Source organism: Oncorhynchus gorbuscha, linkage group LG10, assembly GCF_021184085.1.
Source record: "Oncorhynchus gorbuscha isolate QuinsamMale2020 ecotype Even-year linkage group LG10, OgorEven_v1.0, whole genome shotgun sequence".
NCBI lineage: Eukaryota > Metazoa > Chordata > Actinopteri > Salmoniformes > Salmonidae > Oncorhynchus > Oncorhynchus gorbuscha.
Window position 1 is genome coordinate 3666094 of NC_060182.1, and position 22112 is coordinate 3688205.

The window sequence follows — 22112 nt, forward strand, 5'->3', positions numbered from 1 at the left end:
TATACCCTCCACTGCACCACTGAGTATAGCTGCATATACCCTCCACTACACCACTGCACCACTGCATATACCCTCCACTACACCACTGAGTATAGCTGCATATACCCTCCACTACACCACTGCACCACTGCATATACCCTCCACTGCACCACTGCACCACTGCATATACCCTCCACTGCACCACTGAGTATAGCTGTATATACCCTCCACTGCACCACTACATATACCCTCCACTACACCACTGAGTATAGCTGTATATACCCTCCACTGCACCACTGAGTATAGCTGCATATACCCTCCACTACACCACTGAGTATAGCTGCATATACCCTCCACTGCACCACTGAGTATAGCTGCATATACCCTCCACTGCACCACTGAGTATAGCTGCATATACCCTCCACTGCACCACTGAGTATAGCTGCATATACCCTCCACTGCACCACTGAGTATAGCTGCATATACCCTCCACTACACCACTGAGTATAGCTGCATATACCCTCCACTGCACCACTACATATACCCTCCACTACACCACTGAGTATAGCTGCATATACCCCCCACTACACCACTGAGTATAGCTGCATATACCCTCCACTACACCACTGAGTATAGCTGCATATACCCTCCACTACACCACTGAGTATAGCTGCATATACCCCCCACTACACCACTGAGTATAGCTGCATATACCCTCCACTGCACCACTACATATACCCTCCACTACACCACTGAGTATAGCTGCATATACCCCCCACTACACCACTGAGTATAGCTGCATATACCCTCCACTACACCACTGAGTATAGCTGCATATACCCTCCACTACACCACTACATATACCCTCCACTACACCACTGAGTATAGCTGCATATACCCTCCACTACACCACTGAGTATAGCTGCATATACCCTCCACTACACCACTGAGTATAGCTGCATATACCCTCCACTGCACCACTGAGTATAGCTGTATATACCTCCACTACACCACTGAGTATAGCTGCATATACCCTCCACTGCACCACTACATATACCTCCACTACACCACTGAGTATAGCTGCATATACCCTCTACTACACCACTGCACCACTGCATATACCCTCCACTGCACCACTGCACCACTGCATATACCCTCCACTGCACCACTGAGTATAGCTGTATATACCCTCCACTACACCACTGAGTATAGCTGCATATACCCTCCACTGCACCACTACATATACCCTCCACTACACCACTGAGTATAGCTGCATATACCCTCCACTACACCACTGAGTATAGCTGCATATACCCTCCACTGCACCACTACATATACCCTCCACTACACCACTGAGTATAGCTGCATATACCCCCCACTACACCACTGAGTATAGCTGCATATACCCTCCACTACACCACTGAGTATAGCTGCATATACCCTCCACTACACCACTGAGTATAGCTGCATATACCCTCCACTGCACCACTGAGTATAGCTGCATATACCCTCCACTACACCACTGAGTATAGCTGCATATACCCTCCACTGCACCACTGCTCCACTGCATATACCCTCCACTGCACCACTGAGTATAGCTGCATATACCCTCCACTACACCACTGAGTATAGCTGCATATACCCTCCACTGCACCACTACATATACCCTCCACTACACCACTGAGTATAGCTGCATATACCCTCCACTACACCACTGAGTATAGCTGCATATACCCTCCACTGCACCACTACATATACCCTCCACTACACCACTAAGTATAGCTGCATATACCCTCCACTGCACCACTGAGTATAGCTGCATATACCCTCCACTACACCACTGAGTATAGCTGCATATACCTCCACTACACCACTGAGTATAGCTGCATATACCTCCACTACACCACTGAGTATAGCTGCATATACCCTCCACTGCACCACTACATATACCCTCCACTACACCACTGAGTATAGCTGCATATACCCTCCACTACACCACTGAGTATAGCTGCATATACCCTCCACTGCACCACTACATATACCCTCCACTACACCACTGAGTATAGCTGCATATACCCTCCACTACACCACTGAGTATAGCTGCATATACCCCCCACTACACCACTGAGTATAGCTGCATATACCCTCCACTACACCACTGAGTATAGCTGCATATACCCTCCACTGCACCACTGAGTATAGCTGCATATACCCTCCACTGCACTACTACATATACCCTCCACTACACCACTGAGTATAGCTGCATATACCCTCCACTGCACCACTGAGTATAGCTGCATATACCCTCCACTACACCACTGAGTATAGCTGCATATACCCTCCACTGCACCACTACATATACCCTCCACTACACCACTGAGTATAGCTGCATATACCCTCCACTACACCACTGAGTATAGCTGCATATACCCCCCACTACACCACTGAGTATAGCTGCATATACCCTCCACTACACCACTGAGTATAGCTGCATATACCCTCCACTGCACCACTGAGTATAGCTGCATATACCCTCCACTACACCACTGAGTATAGCTGCATATACCCTCCACTGCACCACTACATATACCCTCCACTACACCACTGAGTATAGCTGCATATACCCTCCACTACACCACTGAGTATAGCTGCATATACCCTCCACTGCACCACTACATATACCCTCCACTACACCACTGAGTATAGCTGCATATACCCCCCACTACACCACTGAGTATAGCTGCATATACCCTCCACTACACCACTGAGTATAGCTGCATATACCCTCCACTGCACCACTGAGTATAGCTGCATATACCCTCCACTGCACCACTGCACCACTGCATATACCCTCCACTGCACCACTGCACCACTGCATATACCCTCCACTACACCACTGAGTATAGCTGCATATACCCTCCACTGCACCACTGAGTATAGCTGCATATACTCTCCACTGCACCACTGAGTATAGCTGCATATACCCTCCACTGCACCACTGAGTATAGCTGCATATACCCTCCACTGCACCACTGAGTATAGCTGCATATACCCTCCACTACACCACTGAGTATAGCTGCATATACCCTCCACTGCACCACTGAGTATAGCTGCATATACCCCCCACTACACCACTGAGTATAGCTGCATATTCCCTCCACTGCACCACTGAGTATAGCTGCATATACCTCCACTACACCACTGAGTATAGCTGCATATACCCTCCACTGCACCACTGAGTATAGCTGCATATACCCTCCACTGCACCACTGAGTATAGCTGCATATACCCTCCACTGCACCACTGCATATACCCCCCCCCACTGTACCACTGCATATATCCTCCACTGTACCACTGCATATATCCTCCACTGTACCACTGCATATATACTCCACTGCACCATTGCATATACCCCCCACTGCACCATTGCATATACCCCCACTGCACCACTGCATATACCCCCCCCCACTGCACCATTGCATATACCCCCCTTCACTGCATATACCCCACTGCACCACTGCATATATCCTCCACTGCACCACTGCATATACGCACCACTGCATATACCCCCCCACTGTACCACTGCATATATCCTCCACTGTACCACTGCATATATCCTCCACTGTACCACTGCATATATACTCCACTGCACCATTGCATATACCCCCACTGCACCACTGCATATACCCCCCACGGCACCACTGCATATACCCCCCACTGCATATACATCCACTGCACCACTGCATATATCCTCCACTGCACCATTGCATATACCCCCCACTGCACCACTGCATATACCCCCCACTGCATATACCCCCACTGCGCCACTGCATATATCATCCACTGCACCACTGCATATATCCCCCCACTGCACCATTGCATATACCCCCCCCACTGCACCATTGCATATACCCCCACTGCACCACTGCATATACCCCCACTGCACCACTGCATATACCACCACTGCACCATTGCATATACCCCCCACTGCACCACTGCATATACCCCCCACTGCACCATTGCCCCCACTGCACCATTGCATATACCCCCCACTGTACCACTGCATATATCCTCCACTGTACCACTGCATATACCACCACTGCACCACTGCATATACCACCACTGCACCATTGCATATACCCCCCACTGCACCACTGCATATACCCCCCCACTGCACCATTGCATATACCCCCCACTGCACCATTGCATATACCCCCACTGCACCACTGCATATACCACCACTGCACCATTGCATATACCCCCCACTGCACCATTGCATATACCCCCACTGCACCATTGCATATACCCCCACTGCACCATTGCATATACCCCCACTGCACCACTGCATATACCACCACTGCACCATTGCATATACCCCCCCACTGCACCATTGCATATACCCCCCACTGCACCACTGCATATACCCCCACTGCACCACTGCATATACCACCACTGCACCATTGCATATACCCACCACTGCACCATTGCATATATCCTCCACTGCACCACTGATTATAGCTGCATATACCCCCCACTGCACCACTGCATATATCCTCCACTGCACCACTGCACCACTGCATATACCACCACTGCACCACTGAGTATAGCTGCATACATTCATTTATAATGTGATAGGTAATCTATGGTAAGTATCCTACAATGTGCATATGCAAGTGGACATACAGTACATGTTTCGTACAGCTACATAAATAAATATAATCCTGTTTCCTCCTGGCAAACATAATATAAACAATTATTTCTCAGGAAGCAGGAAAGCACTTCTTGATACTGAATATTAATGCAGCCAATCAGAAGCCTGCTTTGACTGCTGCATCATAAATAATCTATGAGTTTGACAGGATGTACATGTAGGAGACAGTCAACAGAAATGTGTTAAAAATGGTTTCTTGATTTAGAAGATGATTGATTATTATGATTATGATTGATTATTTCGCCATGTTGATTCTGTTCCTGACACTATTGGGAAGCCTTTCTGCATTTTAACACCCGAGGAACATAGTGAAGTGTACAATGCATCAATCTAGGCCCCTATATTCACATGTACATATTCATATGAGACCAGAGTGAGTCTAATCCAGAGTCACTACAGTAGTGAGTCATTTAGCAGACTCTCTTATCCAGAGCCACTACAGTAGTGAGTCATTTAGCAGACTCTCTGATCCAGAGTCACTACAGTAGTGAGTCATTTAGCAGACTCTCTTATCCAGAGTGACTACAGTAGTGAGTCATTTAGCAGACTCTCTTATCCAGAGTCACTACAGTAGTGAGTCATTTAGCAGACTCTCTTATCCAGAGTCACTACAGTAGTGAGTCATTTAGCAGACTCTCTTATCCAGAGTCACCTCATCCATGAGCATTTAGCTGACTCCTTATCCAGAGTCACTATTTAGCTGAGTCACTACAGTAGTGAGTCATTTAGCAGACTTCACCTCAATGAGCCTATTATGCTGTTGTAGGAACAGCTGTCAGAGCCTGTTTTCCTCCGACACACACACACACACACACACACACACACACACACACACACACACACACACACACACACACACACACACACACACACACACACACACACACACACACACACACACACACACACACACACACACACACACACACACACACACACACACACACACACACACACACACACACACACACACACACACACACACACACACACACACACACACACACACACACACACACACACACACACACACACACACACACACACACACACACACACACACACACACACACACATAGACACACACACACACACACACACACACACACACACACACACACACACACACACACACACACACACACACACACACACACACACACACACACACACACACACACACACATTCATTACCCGTCATGCTACAGTATAGATACAGTTTAAGTCGGAAGTTTACGTACACTTAGGTTGGAGTCATTAAAACTCTTTTTTTCAACCACTCCACAAATGTCTTGTTAACAAACTATACTTTTTTGCAAGTCGGTTAGGACATCTACTTTGTGCATGACACAAGTAATAATAATAATAATAATAATAATTTTTACAGAAATATTATTTTACTTAAATTCACTGTATCACAATTCCAGTGGGTCAGAAGTTTACATACACTAAGTTGACTGTGCCTTTAAACAGCTTGAAAATTTTCAGACAATGATGTCATGGCTTTTGAAGCTTCTGATAGGCTAATTGACATAATTTGAGTCAATTGAAGGTGTACCTGTGGATGTCTTTCAAGACCTACCTTCAAACTCAGTGCCTCTTTGCTTGACATCATGGGAAAATCAAAAGAAATCAGTACACTGGAGGAAACAGAAACAAAAGTATCTATATCCACAGTAAAACTAATCCTATATCGACATAACCTGAAATGCCGCTCAGCAAGAAAGAAGCCACTGCTCCAAAACCACTATAAAAAAAGCCAGACTACGGTTTGCAACTGCACATGGAGACAAAGATCGTACTTTTTGGAGAAATGTCCTCTGGTCTGATGAAATACAAATGGAACTGTTTGGCCACATTGACCACCGTTATGCTTGGAGGAAAAAGGGGGAGGCTTGCAAGTAGTAGAACACCATCCCATCCGTGAAGCACGGGGGTGGCAGCGTCTTGTTGTGGGGGTGCTTTGCTGCAGGAGGGAATGGTGCACTTCACAAAATAGATGGCATCATGAGGGAGGAAAATTATGTGGATATATTGAAGAAACATCTCAAGACATCAATCAGTCAGGAAGTTAAAGCTTGGTCACAAATGGGTCTTCCAAATGGACATTGACCCCAAGCATACTTCCAAAGTTGTGGCAAAATGGCTTAAGGACAACAAAGTCAAGGTATTGGAGTGGCCATCACAAAGCCCTGACCTCAATCCTATAGAACATTTGTGAGCAGAACTGAAAAAGTGTGTGCGAGCAAGGAGGCCTACAAACCTGACTCAGTTACACCAGCTCTGGCAGGAGGAATGGGCCAAAATTCACCCAACTTATTGTGGGAAGTTTGTGGAAGGCTACATGAAACATTTGACCCAAGTTAAACTATTTAAAGGCAATGCTACCAAATACTTATTGAGTGTATGTAAACTTCTGACCCACTGGAAATGTGATGAAAGAAATGAAAGCTGAAATAAATCATTCTACTATTATTCTGACAATTCACATTCTTAACTGACCTAAGACAGGGAATTGTTACTCTGATTAAATATCAGGAATTGTGAAAAACTGAGTTTAATTGTATTGTAAATATACAACTTCAAATTAAATTAAATCCAATTTTATTGGTCACATACACATGGTTAGCAGATGTTATTGGTCACATACACATGGTTAGCAGATGTTATTGGTCACATACACATGGTTAGCAGATGTTATTGGTTACATACACATGGTTAGCAGATGTTAATGGTCACATACACATGGTTAGCAGATGTTAATGGTCACATACACATGGTTAGCAGATGTTATTGGTCACATACACATGGTTAGCAGATGTTATTGGTCACATACACATGGTTAGCAGATGTTTGGTTACATACACATGGTTAGCAGATGTTAATGGTCATACACATGGTTAGCAGATGTTAATGGTCACATACACATGGTTAGCAGATGTTATTGGTCACATACACATGGTTAGCAGATGCGAGTGTAGTGAAATGCTTGTGCTTCTAGTTCCGACCATGCAATAATATCTAACAAGTAATCTAACAATTTCACAACAACTACCTTATACACACAAGTGTAAAGGAATTAATAAGAATATGTACATATAAATATATGGATGAGCAATGCAGCTGAAGAGCAGTATATACATATGAGATGAGGCAAGATGCAGTAGATGGTATATACATATGAGATGAGTAATGTAGGGTATGTAAACAAGATGCAGTAGATGGTATAGAGCATATGAGATGAGTAATGTAGGGTATGTAAACAAGATGCAGTAGATGGCATAGAGTAGAGTATATACATATGAGATGAGTAATGTAGGGTATGTAAACAAGATGCAGTAGATGGTGTAGAGTACAGTATATACATATGAGATGAGTAATGTAGGATATGTAAACATTATATTAATTGGCATTGTTTAAAGTGACTAGTGATACATTTATTACATCAAGATGGCAAGATGCAGTAGATGTTATAGAGTACAGTATATACATATGAGATGAGTAATGTAGGGTATGTAAACATTATATAAAGTGGCATTGTTTAAAGTGACTAGTGATACATTTATTACATCAAGATGGCAAGATGCAGTAGATGTTATAGAGTACAGTATATACATATGAGATGAGTAATGTAGGATATGTAAACATTATATAAAGTGGCATTGTTTAAAGTGACTAGTGATACATTTATTACTTCACATTTTTTATTATTAAAGTGGCTGGAGTTGAGTCAGTGTGTTGGCAGCAGCCACTCAATGTTAGTGGTGGCTGTTTAACAGTCTGATGGCCTTGAGATAGAAGCTGTTTTTCAGTCTCTCGGTCCCAGCTTTGATGCACCTGTACTGACCTCGCCTTCTGGATGATAGCGGGGTGAACAGGCAGTGGCTCGGGTGGTTGTTGTCCTTGGTGATCTTTTTGGCCTTCCTGTGACATCGGGTGGTGTAGGTGTCCTGGAGGGCAGGTAGTTTGCCCGTGGTGATGCGTTATGCAGACCTCACTACCCTCTGGAGAGCCTTACGGTTGAGGGCGGAGCAGTTGCCGTACCAGGCAACAGCCCGACAGGATGCTCTCGATTGTGCATCTGTAGTCACTGTTGCGACTTCTTCACCACGCTGTCTGTGTGGGTGGACCATTTCAGTTTGTCCGTGATGTATACGCCGAGGAACTTACAACTTTCCACCTTCTCCACTGCTGTCCAGTCGATGTGGATGGGGGGGGGTTCTGATTTAACAGACTGAGGTTCTGATTTAACAGATCCCGACTGAGGTTCTGATTTCAACTGATTCTGGCTGAGGTTCTGATTTCAACAGATCCTGGCTGAGGTTCAGATTTAACAGATCTGGATCTATAGTGTTGAGGATTTGATCTTGATCTTTAGGGGTCTTGTGTATCAAAATATGTAACATTTTCATTGTGGATGTATTTTGTGCAGCAGCAGTTGTAAGAATGCATCCAAATGTTTTGATAAACAACAACAAGGAGAACACCATGAGACAGTTGATAAACAACAACAAGGAGAACACCATGAGACAGTTGATAAACAACAACAAGGAGAACACCATGAGACAGTAGATAAACAACAACAAGGAGAACACCATGAGACAGTTGATAAACAACAACAAGGAGAACACCATGAGACAGTTGATAAACAACAACAAGGGGAACACCACGAGACAGTAGATAAACAACAACAAGGAGAACACCATGAGACAGTTGATAAACAACAACAAGGAGAACACCATGAGTTGATAAACAGTTGATAAACAACAACAAGGAGAACACCATGAGACAGTTGATAAACAACAACAAGGAGAACACCATGAGACAGTAGATAAACAACAACAAGGAGAACACCATGAGACAGTTGATAAACAACAACAAGGAGAACACCATGAGACAGTTGATAAACAACAACAAGGAGAACACCATGAGACAGTTGATAAACAACAACAAGGAGAACACCATGAGACAGTTGATAAACAACAACAAGGAGAATACCATGAGACAGTTGATAAACAACAACAAGGAGAACACCATGAGACAGTTGATAAACAACAACAAGGAGAACACCATGAGACAGTAGATAAACAACAACAAGGAGAACACCATGAGACAGTTGATAAACAACAACAAGGAGAACACCATGAGACAGTTGATAAACAACAACAAGGAGAACACCATGAGACAGTTGATAAACAACAACAAGGAGAACACCATGAGACAGTTGATAAACAACAACAAGGAGAACACCATGAGACAGTTGATAAACAACAACAAGGAGAACACCATGAGAAAGTTGATAAACAACAACAAAAGAGGACAAGATAGAGAAGAGGGCTGTACTGTTTTTTTTACTCACTCTCTTCTCTCTTCCCCTCTCTCTCTCACACACTCTCTCTCTCCATCTCTGCCCCCCCCCCCGTTCTCTGAAGTATATTTAGTAGAGCATGTGGAAGTCATTAGCCCCCAGCCAGCCTGTAGTTGGTAGGCTAGCCTACACAGGAGCCTCAGCATTATCATATGGAACCTATTAGCCCCAGTTAGAGGAGAGGACAGCAATACTGTTTTATCAGGGCAGCAACTTCACCCAAGAGCAAGAGGAGATGCTCTCTCTCTCCCTCCAACCTCCCTCTCTAGAAAGCCTCATTCCATATTGCTCTCCCTCTCTCCCTCCAACCTCCCTCTCTAGAAAGCCTCATTCCATATTGCTCTCTCTCTCCCCCTCCAACCTCCCTCTCTAGAAAGCCTCATTCCATATTGCTCTCACTCTCTCCCTCCAACCTCCCTCTCTAGAAAGCCTCATTCCATATTGCTCTCTCTCTCTCTCTCCCTCCAACCTCCCTCTCTAGAAAGCCTCATTCCATATTGCTCTCTCTCTCTCCCTCCAACCTCCCTCTCTAGAAAGCCTCATTCCATATTGCTCTCTGTCTCTCTCTCCCTCCAACCTCCCTCTCTAGAAAGCCTCATTCCATATTGGTCTCTCTCTCTCCCTCCAACCTCCCTCTCTAGAAAGCCTCATTCCATATTGCTCTCTCTCTCTCCCTCCCTCCAACCTCCCTCTCTAGAAAGCCTCATTCCATATTGCTCTCTCTCTCTCTCTCTCCCTCCAACCTCCCTCTCTAGAAAGCCTCATTCCATATTGCTCTCTCTCTCTCTCCCTCCAACCTCCCTCTCTAGAAAGCCTCATTCCATATTGCTCTCTCTCTCTCTCTCTCCCTCCAACCTCCCTCTCTAGAAAGCCTCATTCCATATTGCTCTGTCTCGAGTTTGACAGTGGTCACATTTTCCCAGCCTCTTCCCAGCTTGCACATTTAGTTATTTGGAAGTTCTGGGAATGAAGCCATACATTTCCTGACCTGTAAAACGTTCCCTTTCGCTTGTAAATGTCCAAACGAATCAAAAAGGACATTCGGTAGCTCCGACCCAATATACAAATACCTTTATGAGCTGGATTGGCCGTATTGGTGTATTTTTGTTTGCGCTCGTTAACATATTTAGCAAGCAGCCTCTATGTAAATTCAATATGACTTGTGTTGATTTTGTTAGCATTCTGGTAATGGACGCCCAATGGTCTGTTTTTCCTTCATTTTTAGTCCTCCATTGTGTACTAAGCTGGTATAGTGGTAAATCCTGACATGAGAGAAGGCTGGTATGATGATATGAAAATATAGATGCCACCCAACCCTAACATTCTTAGAACAGAGGAGAACTCTGGGAACTCTGGGAACTCCGGGATCTCCGGGAACTCTGGGAACTCTGGGAACTCCGGTTCCTTGAACATTTTCCTGGGAGGTTTTATTAGCGCTCTGAGAACGGAAATTATATTTTATTTGGAGTAAAAAAAAGAAAATTATTTAAAACGTTCACTGAATGTTTCAATACTTGTAATAACACTTTTAGCTTCTCCAAGCACAAATAGAACACATGTACATTCATTTCTATACGCATCAATCATGCAAACACATTTGTTTTATTGTGACATGGCATTAGTGAGATTCAAACCTGTAATCTTCTGTTGTTTATCCATGGAATTAGTTCACTGCACCACCAGGATGGAGCTCACATGGCATGTTGTTTTTTTGTATGCATACAAAGCTGATCATTTTCGTCTATTCAAACAAACCTCATCTCAAAAGAAACAAGCACTCATTAAGATCAGGTGTGGCCAATCAGTGTCATTAAGATCAGGTGTGGCCAATCAGTGTCATTAAGATCAGGTGTGGCCAATCAGTGTCATTAAGATCAGGTGTGGCCAATCAGTGTCATTAAGATCAGGTGTGGCCAATCAGTGTCGTTAAGATCAGGTGTGGCCAATCAGTGTCATTAAGATCAGGTGTGGCCAATCAGTGTCATTAAGATCAGGTGTGGCCAATCAGTGTCATTAAGATCAGGTGTGGCCAATCAGTGTCATTAAGATCAGGTGTGGCCAATCAGTGTCATTAAGATCAGGTGTGGCCAATCAGTGGGCATGAACCAACACAAATCAAAGTTTATTTGTCACGTCGACTAATTCAATAGACCTTACAGTGACATGCTAACTTACAAGCCCTAACCAACAGTGCAATTTTAAAGTAAAAACTAGGTATTAAGTAAACAATAGATAAGTTAAAAAAATAAAAAAAGTAAAATGACAGTAAAAATAACAGTAGCGAGGCTCTATACAGGTGGTACCGGTACAGAGTCAATTTTGGGGATAGAGGATGGACAGAGTTTTGTTGATGCTGAGCACGGAATGTATATGTTTTTAAATAACATTCTTTAGAACGTTCTCTGAACGTTACTGAAGTTTTTAAATGGACGCTTTCTTCACGTTCTCAGAACATTTTGAGAACATGACTCATGAAAACAGGAAAAGGAGGACCAAGCCCATCACCCATTCTCATCGACGGGGCTGTAGTGGAGCAGGTTGAGAGCTTCAAGTTCCTTGGTGTTCACATCACCAACAAACTAACATACAGCAAGACAGTCATGAAGAAGGCGGGACTATTCACCATCAAGGAGACGGAAAAGGTTTCGGCATGGGTCCTCAGATCCTAAATAACATTTGTCACGTGATGAAACCAGTAGGAAACGTTTATGCTGAAGAACTCCCCCAGAAGAACTTTGCTTGTTAACGTTCTCTGAACTATTTGAGAACATTCCTCAACGTCAAACCAGTTTCAAGAACGTTCCTAGAACATTACCAAAATAGAAATGAAATGTAACCATGTTCTAACTTTTAGGGAACGTTCTGTTAACGTAATGAAAAACCACGAAAATGTATTTTTTTGGTTGTCAAGTGCTGAGAATGTTTCAAAGCCAAGCAACTATCCTGCACCGTTCCCAGAACGTCGTGCGAAGGTTTGTTCACAAATTAACCACAGGACAACCATTCTCTCACCAAACTCTAAGAAACATCTGGTTCTCAGAACGCTATGTGTTAGCTGGGATCCCTTACTTTGTCATTTAGGTGGTAAGGTTAGCTGGGATCCCTTACTTTGTCATTTAGGTGGTAAGGTTAGCTGGGATCCCTTACGTTGTCATTTAGGTGGTAAGGTTAGCTGGGATCCCTTACTTTGTCATTTAGGTGGTAAGGTTAGCTGGGATCCCTTACGTTGTCATTTAGGTGGTAAGGTTAGCTGGGATCCCTTACTTTGTCATTTAGGTGGTAAGGTTAGCTGGGATCCCTTACGTTGTCATTTAGGTGGTAAGGTTAGCTGGGATCCCTTACTTTGTCATTTAGGTGGTAAGGTTAGCTGGGATCCCTTACTTTGTCATTTAGGTGGTAAGGTTAGCTGGGATCCCTTACGTTGTCATTTAGGTGGTAAGGTTAGCTGGGATCCCTTACTTTGTCATTTAGGTGGTAAGGTTAGCTGGGATCCCTTACTTTGTCATTTAGGTGGTAAGGTTAGCTGGGATCCCTTACATTGTCATTTAGGTGGTAAGGTTAGCTGGGATCCCTTACATTGTCATTTAGGTGGTAAGGTTAGCTGGGATCACCTTACTTTGTCATTTAGGTGGTAAGGTTAGCTGGGATCACCTTACTTTGTCATTTAGGTGGTAAGGTTAGCTGGGATCACCTTACTTTGTCATTTAGGTGGTAAGGTTAGCTGGGATCACCTTACTTTGTCATTTAGGTGGTAAGGTTTGGCTGTTGACAGTTTGAGCCAATAAGACATCCATTCTTTCAGTCTATCTTTATGTCTTCTTCAGTAAACATACTATTGTTCTCTCATGTGTCTGTCAAAGTTAAAGCATTTAGTCTTTTCTCTCCATAAAATCATTTGTTATCCTCTTACTGCTCTGTTCCCCAGAGGCGTAGAAAACCATCGCCATGTCTCGTCAGCAGTCTGTCTGCGAACGGCTTGCATTTTGCATGGCAGGTCACTCAAACGCACACACACACACACACACACACACACACACACACACACACACACACACACACACACACACACACACACACACACACACACACACACACACACACACACACACACACACACACACACACACACACACACACACACACACACACACCCTGAAGGACTGAGGGTTTGACGGTCTGTAGCTCTGTCTATAAAACACTAGTAAACACAGAGTTTGAGTGCATCTGGAATGGAACATTCCCTATGTAGTGCACTACTTATGTAGTTCCCCATAGGACTCTGGTCAAAACTAGTGCACTATGTAGGGAATAGTGTGCCATAGGGCTCTGGTCTAAAGTAGTGCACTATGTAGGGAATAGGGTGCCATAGGGCTCTGGTCTAAAGTAGTGCACTATGTAGGGAATAGGGTGCCATAGGGTTCTGGTCTAAAGTAGTGCACTATGTAGGGAATAGGGTGCCATTTTAGAGGCAGATAGAGTCATACCCAAACACACCCACTAACTAACACACACACACACACACACACACACACACACACACACACACACACACACACACACACACACACACACACACACACACACACACACACACACACACACACACACACACACACACACACACACACACACACACACACACACACACACACACACACACACTCTGAGACAGGCTTTTAAAGGCACAGTCAGCAATATGACGTCATCGTACAAAGCGGGGAGGCTTCTTGGTTTTCAGACATCAACAACAACAACAACAACGACAGAATTCCAATCTGCCCAGACTATCGGTCCTGTACTGTATAGGGCACCAAGCAGACACTGTTATCTCCATTAATATAGGGCACCAGGCAGACACTGTTATCTCCATTAATATAGGGCACCAGGCAGACACTGTTATCTCCATTAATATAGGGCACCAGGCAGACACTTATCTCCATTAATATAGGGCACCAGGCAGACACTGTTATCTCCATTAATATATACACACAGACACTGTTATCTCCATTAATATAGGGCACCAGGCAGACACTGTTATCTCCATTAATATAGGGCACCAGGCAGACACTGTTATCTCCATTAATATAGGGCACCAGGCAGACACTGTTATCTCCATTAATATAGGGCACCAGGCAGACACTGTTATCTCCATTAATATAGGGCACCAGGCAGACACTGTTATCTCCATTAATATAGGGCACCAGGCAGACACTGTTATCTCCATTAATATATACACACAGACACTGTTATCTCCATTAATATAGGGCACCAGGCAGACACTGTTATCTCCATTAATATAGGGCACCAGGCAGACACTGTTATCTCCATTAATATAGGGCACCAGGCAGACACTGTTATCTCCATTAATATAGGGCACCAGGCAGACACTGTTATCTCCATTAATATAGGGCACCAGGCAGACACTGTTATCTCCATTAATATATACACACAGACACTGTTATCTCCATCAATATAGGGCACCAGGCAGACACTGTTATCTCCATTAATATAGGGCACAAGGCAGACACTGTTATCTCCATTAATATAGGGCACCAGGCAGACACTGTTATCTCCATTAATATAGGGCACCAGGCTGACACTGTTATCTCCATTAATATATACACACAGACACTGTTATCTCCATTAATATAGGGCACCAGGCAGACACTGTTATCTCCATTAATATAGGGCACCAGGAAGACACTGTTATCTCCATTAATATATACACACAGACACTGTTATCTCCATTAATATATACACACAGACACTGTTATCTCCATTAATATAGGGCACCAGGCAGACACTGTTATCTCCATTAATATAGGGCACCAGGAAGACACTGTTATCTCCATTAATATATACACACAGACACTGTTATCTCCATCAATATAGGGCACCAGGCAGACACTGTTATCTCCATTAATATATACACACAGACACTGTTATCTCCATTAATATAGGGCACCAGGCAGACACTGTTATCTCCATTAATATAGGGCACCAGGAAGACACTGTTATCTCCATTAATATATACACACAGACACTGTTATCTCCATTAATATATACACACAGACACTGTTATCTCCATTAATATATACACACAGACATTGTTATCTCCATTAATATAGGGCACCAGGCAGACACTGTTATCTCCATTAATATAGGGCACCAGGAAGACACTGTTATCTCCATTAATATATACACACAGACACTGTTATCTCCATTAATATATACACACAGACATTGTTATCTCCATTAATATAGGGCACCAGGCAGACACTGTTATCTCCATTAATATAGGGCACCAGGAAGACACTGTTATCTCCATTAATATAGGGCACCAGGCAGACACTGTTATCTCCATTAATATAGGGCACCAGGCAGACACTGTTATCTCCATTAATATAGGGCACCAGGCAGACACTGTTATCTCCATTAATATAGGGCACCAGGAAGACACTGTTATCTCCATTAATATAGGGCACCAGGAAGACACTGTTATCTCCATTAATATAGGGCACCAGGAAGACACTGTTATCTCCATTAATATAGGGCACCAGGAAGACACTGTTATCTCCATTAATATAGGGCACCAGGAAGACACTGTTATCTCCATTAATATAGGGCACCAGGAAGACACTGTTATCTCCATTAATATAGGGCACCAGGAAGACACTGTTATCTCCATTAATATAGGGCACCAGGAAGACACTGTTAGCCAAACAGACTTACAGTGCGGTGAGATCTTATACGATCCCTGCGGAAATAGAACTGGTGACCTTGGCGGTGTTACATAAGCATTAACATTGACCAATTAAAGATTAGTGTCCAGCGAACTGAAACAGATTGCATCTATCTGCCTGTGACATCATCGTTTCCTCATTAGCCGAGCCAGTCTATTTTATTGTCTCTGGTCTCTGGACGCCTTTGGCTTTGAACATTGACTGTGGAATGAAAAAATATATATAAATAAGAAAAGCAGTCATTAATCCCAGTGATAAAACACACACTCTCTCTCTACCACTGTTCCTTACACTTCCTGTGTTTAATTCTTACCGAATGCTACTTGAATCTACTTGAAACTACTTGAATCCTACTTGAATTCTACGTGAATGATACTTGAAATATACTTGAACTCTACTTGAATGCTACTTGAAATCTACTTGAAATCATACTTGAATGTTACTTGAAATTCTACTTTGATGCTACTTGAAAATCTACTTGAATGCTACTTGAATCCTACCTGAATGCTGCTTGAATCCTACCTGAATGCTGCTTGAATCCTACTTGAAATTCTACTTGAATTCTAATTGAGTTCTACTTGAAACCTACTTGAATTCTACTCGAAATCTACTTGGATGCTACTTGAATGCTCCTTGAAAAGCAAACAGAGGAAGTTTGACACAGACAAGCAGTTGTATTGAAGTATTGTACATCCACGGTAGGAAAGCCTCGACTGGCCTGTCTGTCTGTCCCTCCCCCCCAGGCCACTCCACCTCCAATCCCAGGTATAATCTATATTGTATATGTATGTATATATTTATGTATAATTGATGTCCAATCTTTGTTTCTTCCCCAGGCCCGTCCTCTTCCAGTCCTCGGCTGATGACTAAGAGCCTGTCTCTGGATCCTGGTGCTCACGGTGCCTGCCTCGGGGCCCATGCCGATGACTCAGACACCCAGACCCCTCGCCTCAGCTCAGACCCCGGATCCCTAACCTCCGGGTCCCTTGGTCTGCACCCATCCATGCCCCTGCTGTACCCAGCTGGACACGGCTGTAACGGAGGAGACGACGGTGGTACTCCTCAGGAAGTGCCCTCCACCGCCCTCAAGAGACGCCCTCCTCTACCTGGGCCTAAACCACAAGGTAACATATCAGTCTTACTGTATCAACTATAAAATCTTCCAAAGTAGGATGATAAATAGACAGTACGTTGCTCCTCAGTTTCTCCTCAGTCAGTAACATGTTATTTCTCCTCAGTCAGTAACATGTTATTTCTCCTCAGTCAGTAACATGTTATTTCTCCTCAGTCAGTAACATGTTATTTCTCCTCAGTCAGTAACATGTTATTTCTCCTCAGTCAGTAACATGTTATTTCTCCTCAGTCAGTAACATGTTATTTCTCCTCAGTCAGTAACATGTTATTTCTCCTCAGTCAGTAACATGTTATTTCTCCTCAGTCAGTAACATGTTATTTCTCCTCAGTCAGTAACATGTTATTTCTCCTCAGTCAGTAACATGTTATTTCTCCTCAGTCAGTAACATGTTATTTCTCCTCAGTCAGTAACATGTTATTTCTCCTCAGTCAGTAACATGTTATTTCTCCTCAGTGCCCCCAAAGCCTCCTCACCTGCAGCAGAGTGCTGGTGCTCCTAGGCCCTGCCCCCGCGTCCCAGACAAGCCCCTCCCACCTCCCCCACCCTGCAGACCTCTGCCTGCAGACCCCAGAGGGGGAGGACCCTGCCGGCCGCCGACACTCCCCCGCGCCGAGGGACGCTCCTCCCCCACCGCCTGTGTGCTCTCCCTCATTGAGAAGTTTGAGAGGTAAAATAGATCGACAGACAGACAGACAGACAGACAGACAGACAGACAGACAGACAGACAGACAGACAGACAGACAGACAGACAGACAGACAGACAGACAGACAGACAGACAGAGACAGACAGACAGACAGACAGACAGACAGACAGACAGACAGACAGACAGACAGACAGACAGACAGACAGACAGACAGACAGACAGACAGACAGACAGACAGACTGACTGATTGATTGATTGATTGATAGATAGATAGATAGATAGATAGATAGATAGATATATGATAGATAGAACGATGTAACATTCTACTGTCTTATCTGTGTTCACTCTACAGGGAGCAGATCATTGTGGTGCCTGATATCATGGGAGGGGGCCTCTGCAACCCCAGGGTCCCTGAGACAGGACCAGGTGGGGGCCCCTTCTCTCCCCCGCCTGTCTCAGAGCTCACTCTCGGCTGTCTCCACGTGGCCTGCCCTCCTGGTTCCTCTCGAGAGCTGGATGACCTACCTCAGGGGCTGGCTGTGTTGTCTGGCGTGGTGCTGGGAGAGAAAGCAGCAGAGACAGACAACACGGAGGAGGATAATGATAAAGAACTAGGAGCGTTGTGCTCTGCCTCTGACAAGCGCCTGTCCATGGAGTCCGGTTATAGCGCCTCAGAGAAACTCACAGATGCCGTGGAGATAAGGGGGCAGGCGGAGCCAGAAAGCCAATCAGGGATCCCCTCTGACAACTTGTCCCTCCTCCAGCCGCAGACGGACGGCAAACTGGCCAATCGGGACTCTGGCATTGACAGCATCAGCTCTCCGTCCCACAGCGAGGAGCTGTGTTTCGCCGGCGACGAGGACCGGGTCATCTACCCATGTAGTCCCGCCCTCACGCTGCCACGCCTCTCTAGCTCCTCCTCCTGCAGCTATGCGGAGGGCCCGGGGGGAGAGGGGGCGTCGGCTGAGGGTGGGGGGGATTCGGAGGGGGACAGTGACTTGGAGGAGGGAAGCGGGGATGAGACCATTGAGCTCATCAACCCCATGATGGATCTCCAACCTCTGGCACTGGCCCTGCCTAAAACAGACAGACAGGACTCTACAGAGGTGGGCCTGACTGGTTTTTAAAACATGAATGTGTGTGTTTGTGTGTGTGTGTGTTTGTGTGTGTGAGTTTGTGTGTTTGTGTGTGTGTGTGTTTGTGTGTGTGGGTGTGTCTCTCCATCTCTCTCTATCAAGCCAATTCAACGAGGCTTTATTGGGAAAAATGTTTACAAAGTAAGTTAAATAAACAAAAAACAAAAAGTGAGAAGACAACAACAACAACAACAACAACAACAACAACATAACCCCCCCCCCAAAAAGATTGGATTTTAACAGTAAATGTCACAAAGATAAAGACATTTCAAGTGTTATATTAGCATGGTTTTACCAATGTGCAAATATATATATATAATAATAATATATATAATAATAATATATATAATAATATATATATATAATAAATAGTAGTAGAACGACTGTTAGGGGAAGATACATTAACAGATGAATACTATTGGTTGCCCTGTTCTCATGGCAACGGGTCACACATCTTTCAGATGTGACTTTGCACAGCAGTATTTCACCTAACGGATATGGGAGTTTATCAAGTGCTTGATTTGTTTTCTAGTTCTTTGTGGGTCTGTGCGATCTGAGGGAAATATGTGCCTCTAATATGGTCATATATTTGGGCAGGCGGTTAGGAAGTGCAGCTCAGTTTCTACCTCATAATGTGAGCAGTGTTGCACATAGCCTGTCTTCTCTTGAGAGCCAGGTCTGCCTACGGCAAGGCTATGCTATGCTCACTGAGTCTGTACATAGTCAAAGCTTTCCTTAAGTTTGGGTCAGTCACAGTGGTCAGGTATTCTGCCACTGTGTACTCTCTGTTTAGGGTCAGTCACAGTGGTCAGGTATTCTGCCACTGTGTACTCTCTGTTTAGGGTCAGTCACAGTGGGCAGGTATTCTGCCACTCTCTGTTTAGAGTCAGTCACAGTGGTCAGGTATTCTGCCACTCTCTGTTTAGGGTCAGTCACAGTGGGCAGGTATTCTGCCACTGTGTACTCTCTGTTTAGGGTCAGTCACAGTGGTCAGGTATTCTGCCACTCTCTGTTTAGGGTCAGTCACAGTGGTCAGGTATTCTGCCACTATGTACTCTCTGTTTAGGGTCAGTCACAGTGGTCAGGTATTCTGCCACTGTGTACTCTCTGTTTAGGGACAGTCACAGTGGTCAGGTATTCTGCCACTGTGTCCTCTCTGTTTAGGGTCAGTCACAGTGGTCAGGTATTCTGCCACTGTGTCCTCTCTGTTTAGGGTCAGTCACAGTGGTCAGGTATTCTGCCACTCTCTGTTTAGAGTCAGTCACAGTGGTCAGGTATTCTGCCACTCTCTGTTTAGGGTCAGTCACAGTGGTCAGGTATTCTGCCACTATGTACTCTCTGTTTAGGGTCAGTCACAGTGGTCAGGTATTCTGCCACTGTGTTCTCTCTGTTTAGGGTCAGTCACAGTGGTCAGGTATTCTGCCACTCTCTGTTTAGAGTCAGTCACAGTGGTCAGGTATTCTGCCACTGTGTTCTCTCTGTTTAGGGTCAGTCACAGTGGTCAGGTATTCTGCCACTATGTACTCTCTGTTTAGAGTCAGTCACAGTGGTCAGGTATTCTGCCACTGTGTTCTCTCTGTTTAGGGTCAGTCACAGTGGTCAGGTATTCTGCCACTCTCTGTTTAGGGTCAGTCACAGTGGTCAGGTATTCTGCCACTCTCTGTTTAGGGCCAGTCACAGTGGTCAGGTATTCTGCCACTATGTACTCTCTGTTTAGGGTCAGTCACAGTGGTCAGGTATTCTGCCACTCTCTGTTTAGGGTCAGTCACAGTGGTCAGGTATTCTGCCACTATGTACTCTCTGTTTAGGGTCAGTCACAGTGGTCAGGTATTCTGCCACTGTGTACTCTCTGTTTAGAGTCAGTCACAGTGGTCAGGTATTCTGCCACTATGTACTCTCTGTTTAGGGTCAGTCACAGTGGTCAGGTATTCTGCTACTGTGTACTCTCTGTTTAGGGACAGTCACAGTGGTCAGGTATTCTGCTACTGTGTACTCTCTGTTTAGAGTCAGTCACAGTGGTCAGGTGGTCTGCCACTCTCTGTTTAGGGTCAGTCACAGTGGTCAGGTATTCTGCCACTGTGTACTCTCTGTTTAGGGTCAGTCACAGTGGTCAGGTATTCTGCTACTGTGTACTCTCTGTTTAGGGACAGTCACAGTGGTCAGGTATTCTGCCACTGTGTACTCTCTGTTTAGGGTCAGTCACAGTGGTCAGGTATTCTGCCACTGTGTACTCTCTGTTTAGGGTCAGTCACAGTGGTCAGGTATTCTACCACTGTGTTCTCTCTGTTTAGAGTCAGTCACAGTGGTCAGGTGGTCTGCCTGTCTCTGTTTAGGGTCAGTCACAGTGGTCAGGTATTCTGCCACTCTCTGTTTAGGGTCAGTCACAGTGGTCAGGT

At 44.7% G+C, this 22112-nt stretch overlaps 1 protein-coding gene across 1 annotated transcript in view; it reads left to right on the forward strand.

Annotated features, from left to right (window-relative positions):
* The window catches only part of LOC124045392 (FYVE, RhoGEF and PH domain-containing protein 1-like), a 108157-nt gene that overhangs the window by 60211 nt on the left and 25834 nt on the right, over positions 1 to 22112 (forward strand). The window contains exons 2-4 of the mRNA XM_046364688.1: positions 17638 to 17925; positions 18390 to 18603; positions 18933 to 19686. Coding sequence (XP_046220644.1) covers positions 17638 to 17925; positions 18390 to 18603; positions 18933 to 19686 — 1256 coding nt within the window. The remainder of the gene's footprint in view (positions 1 to 17637; positions 17926 to 18389; positions 18604 to 18932; positions 19687 to 22112) is intronic.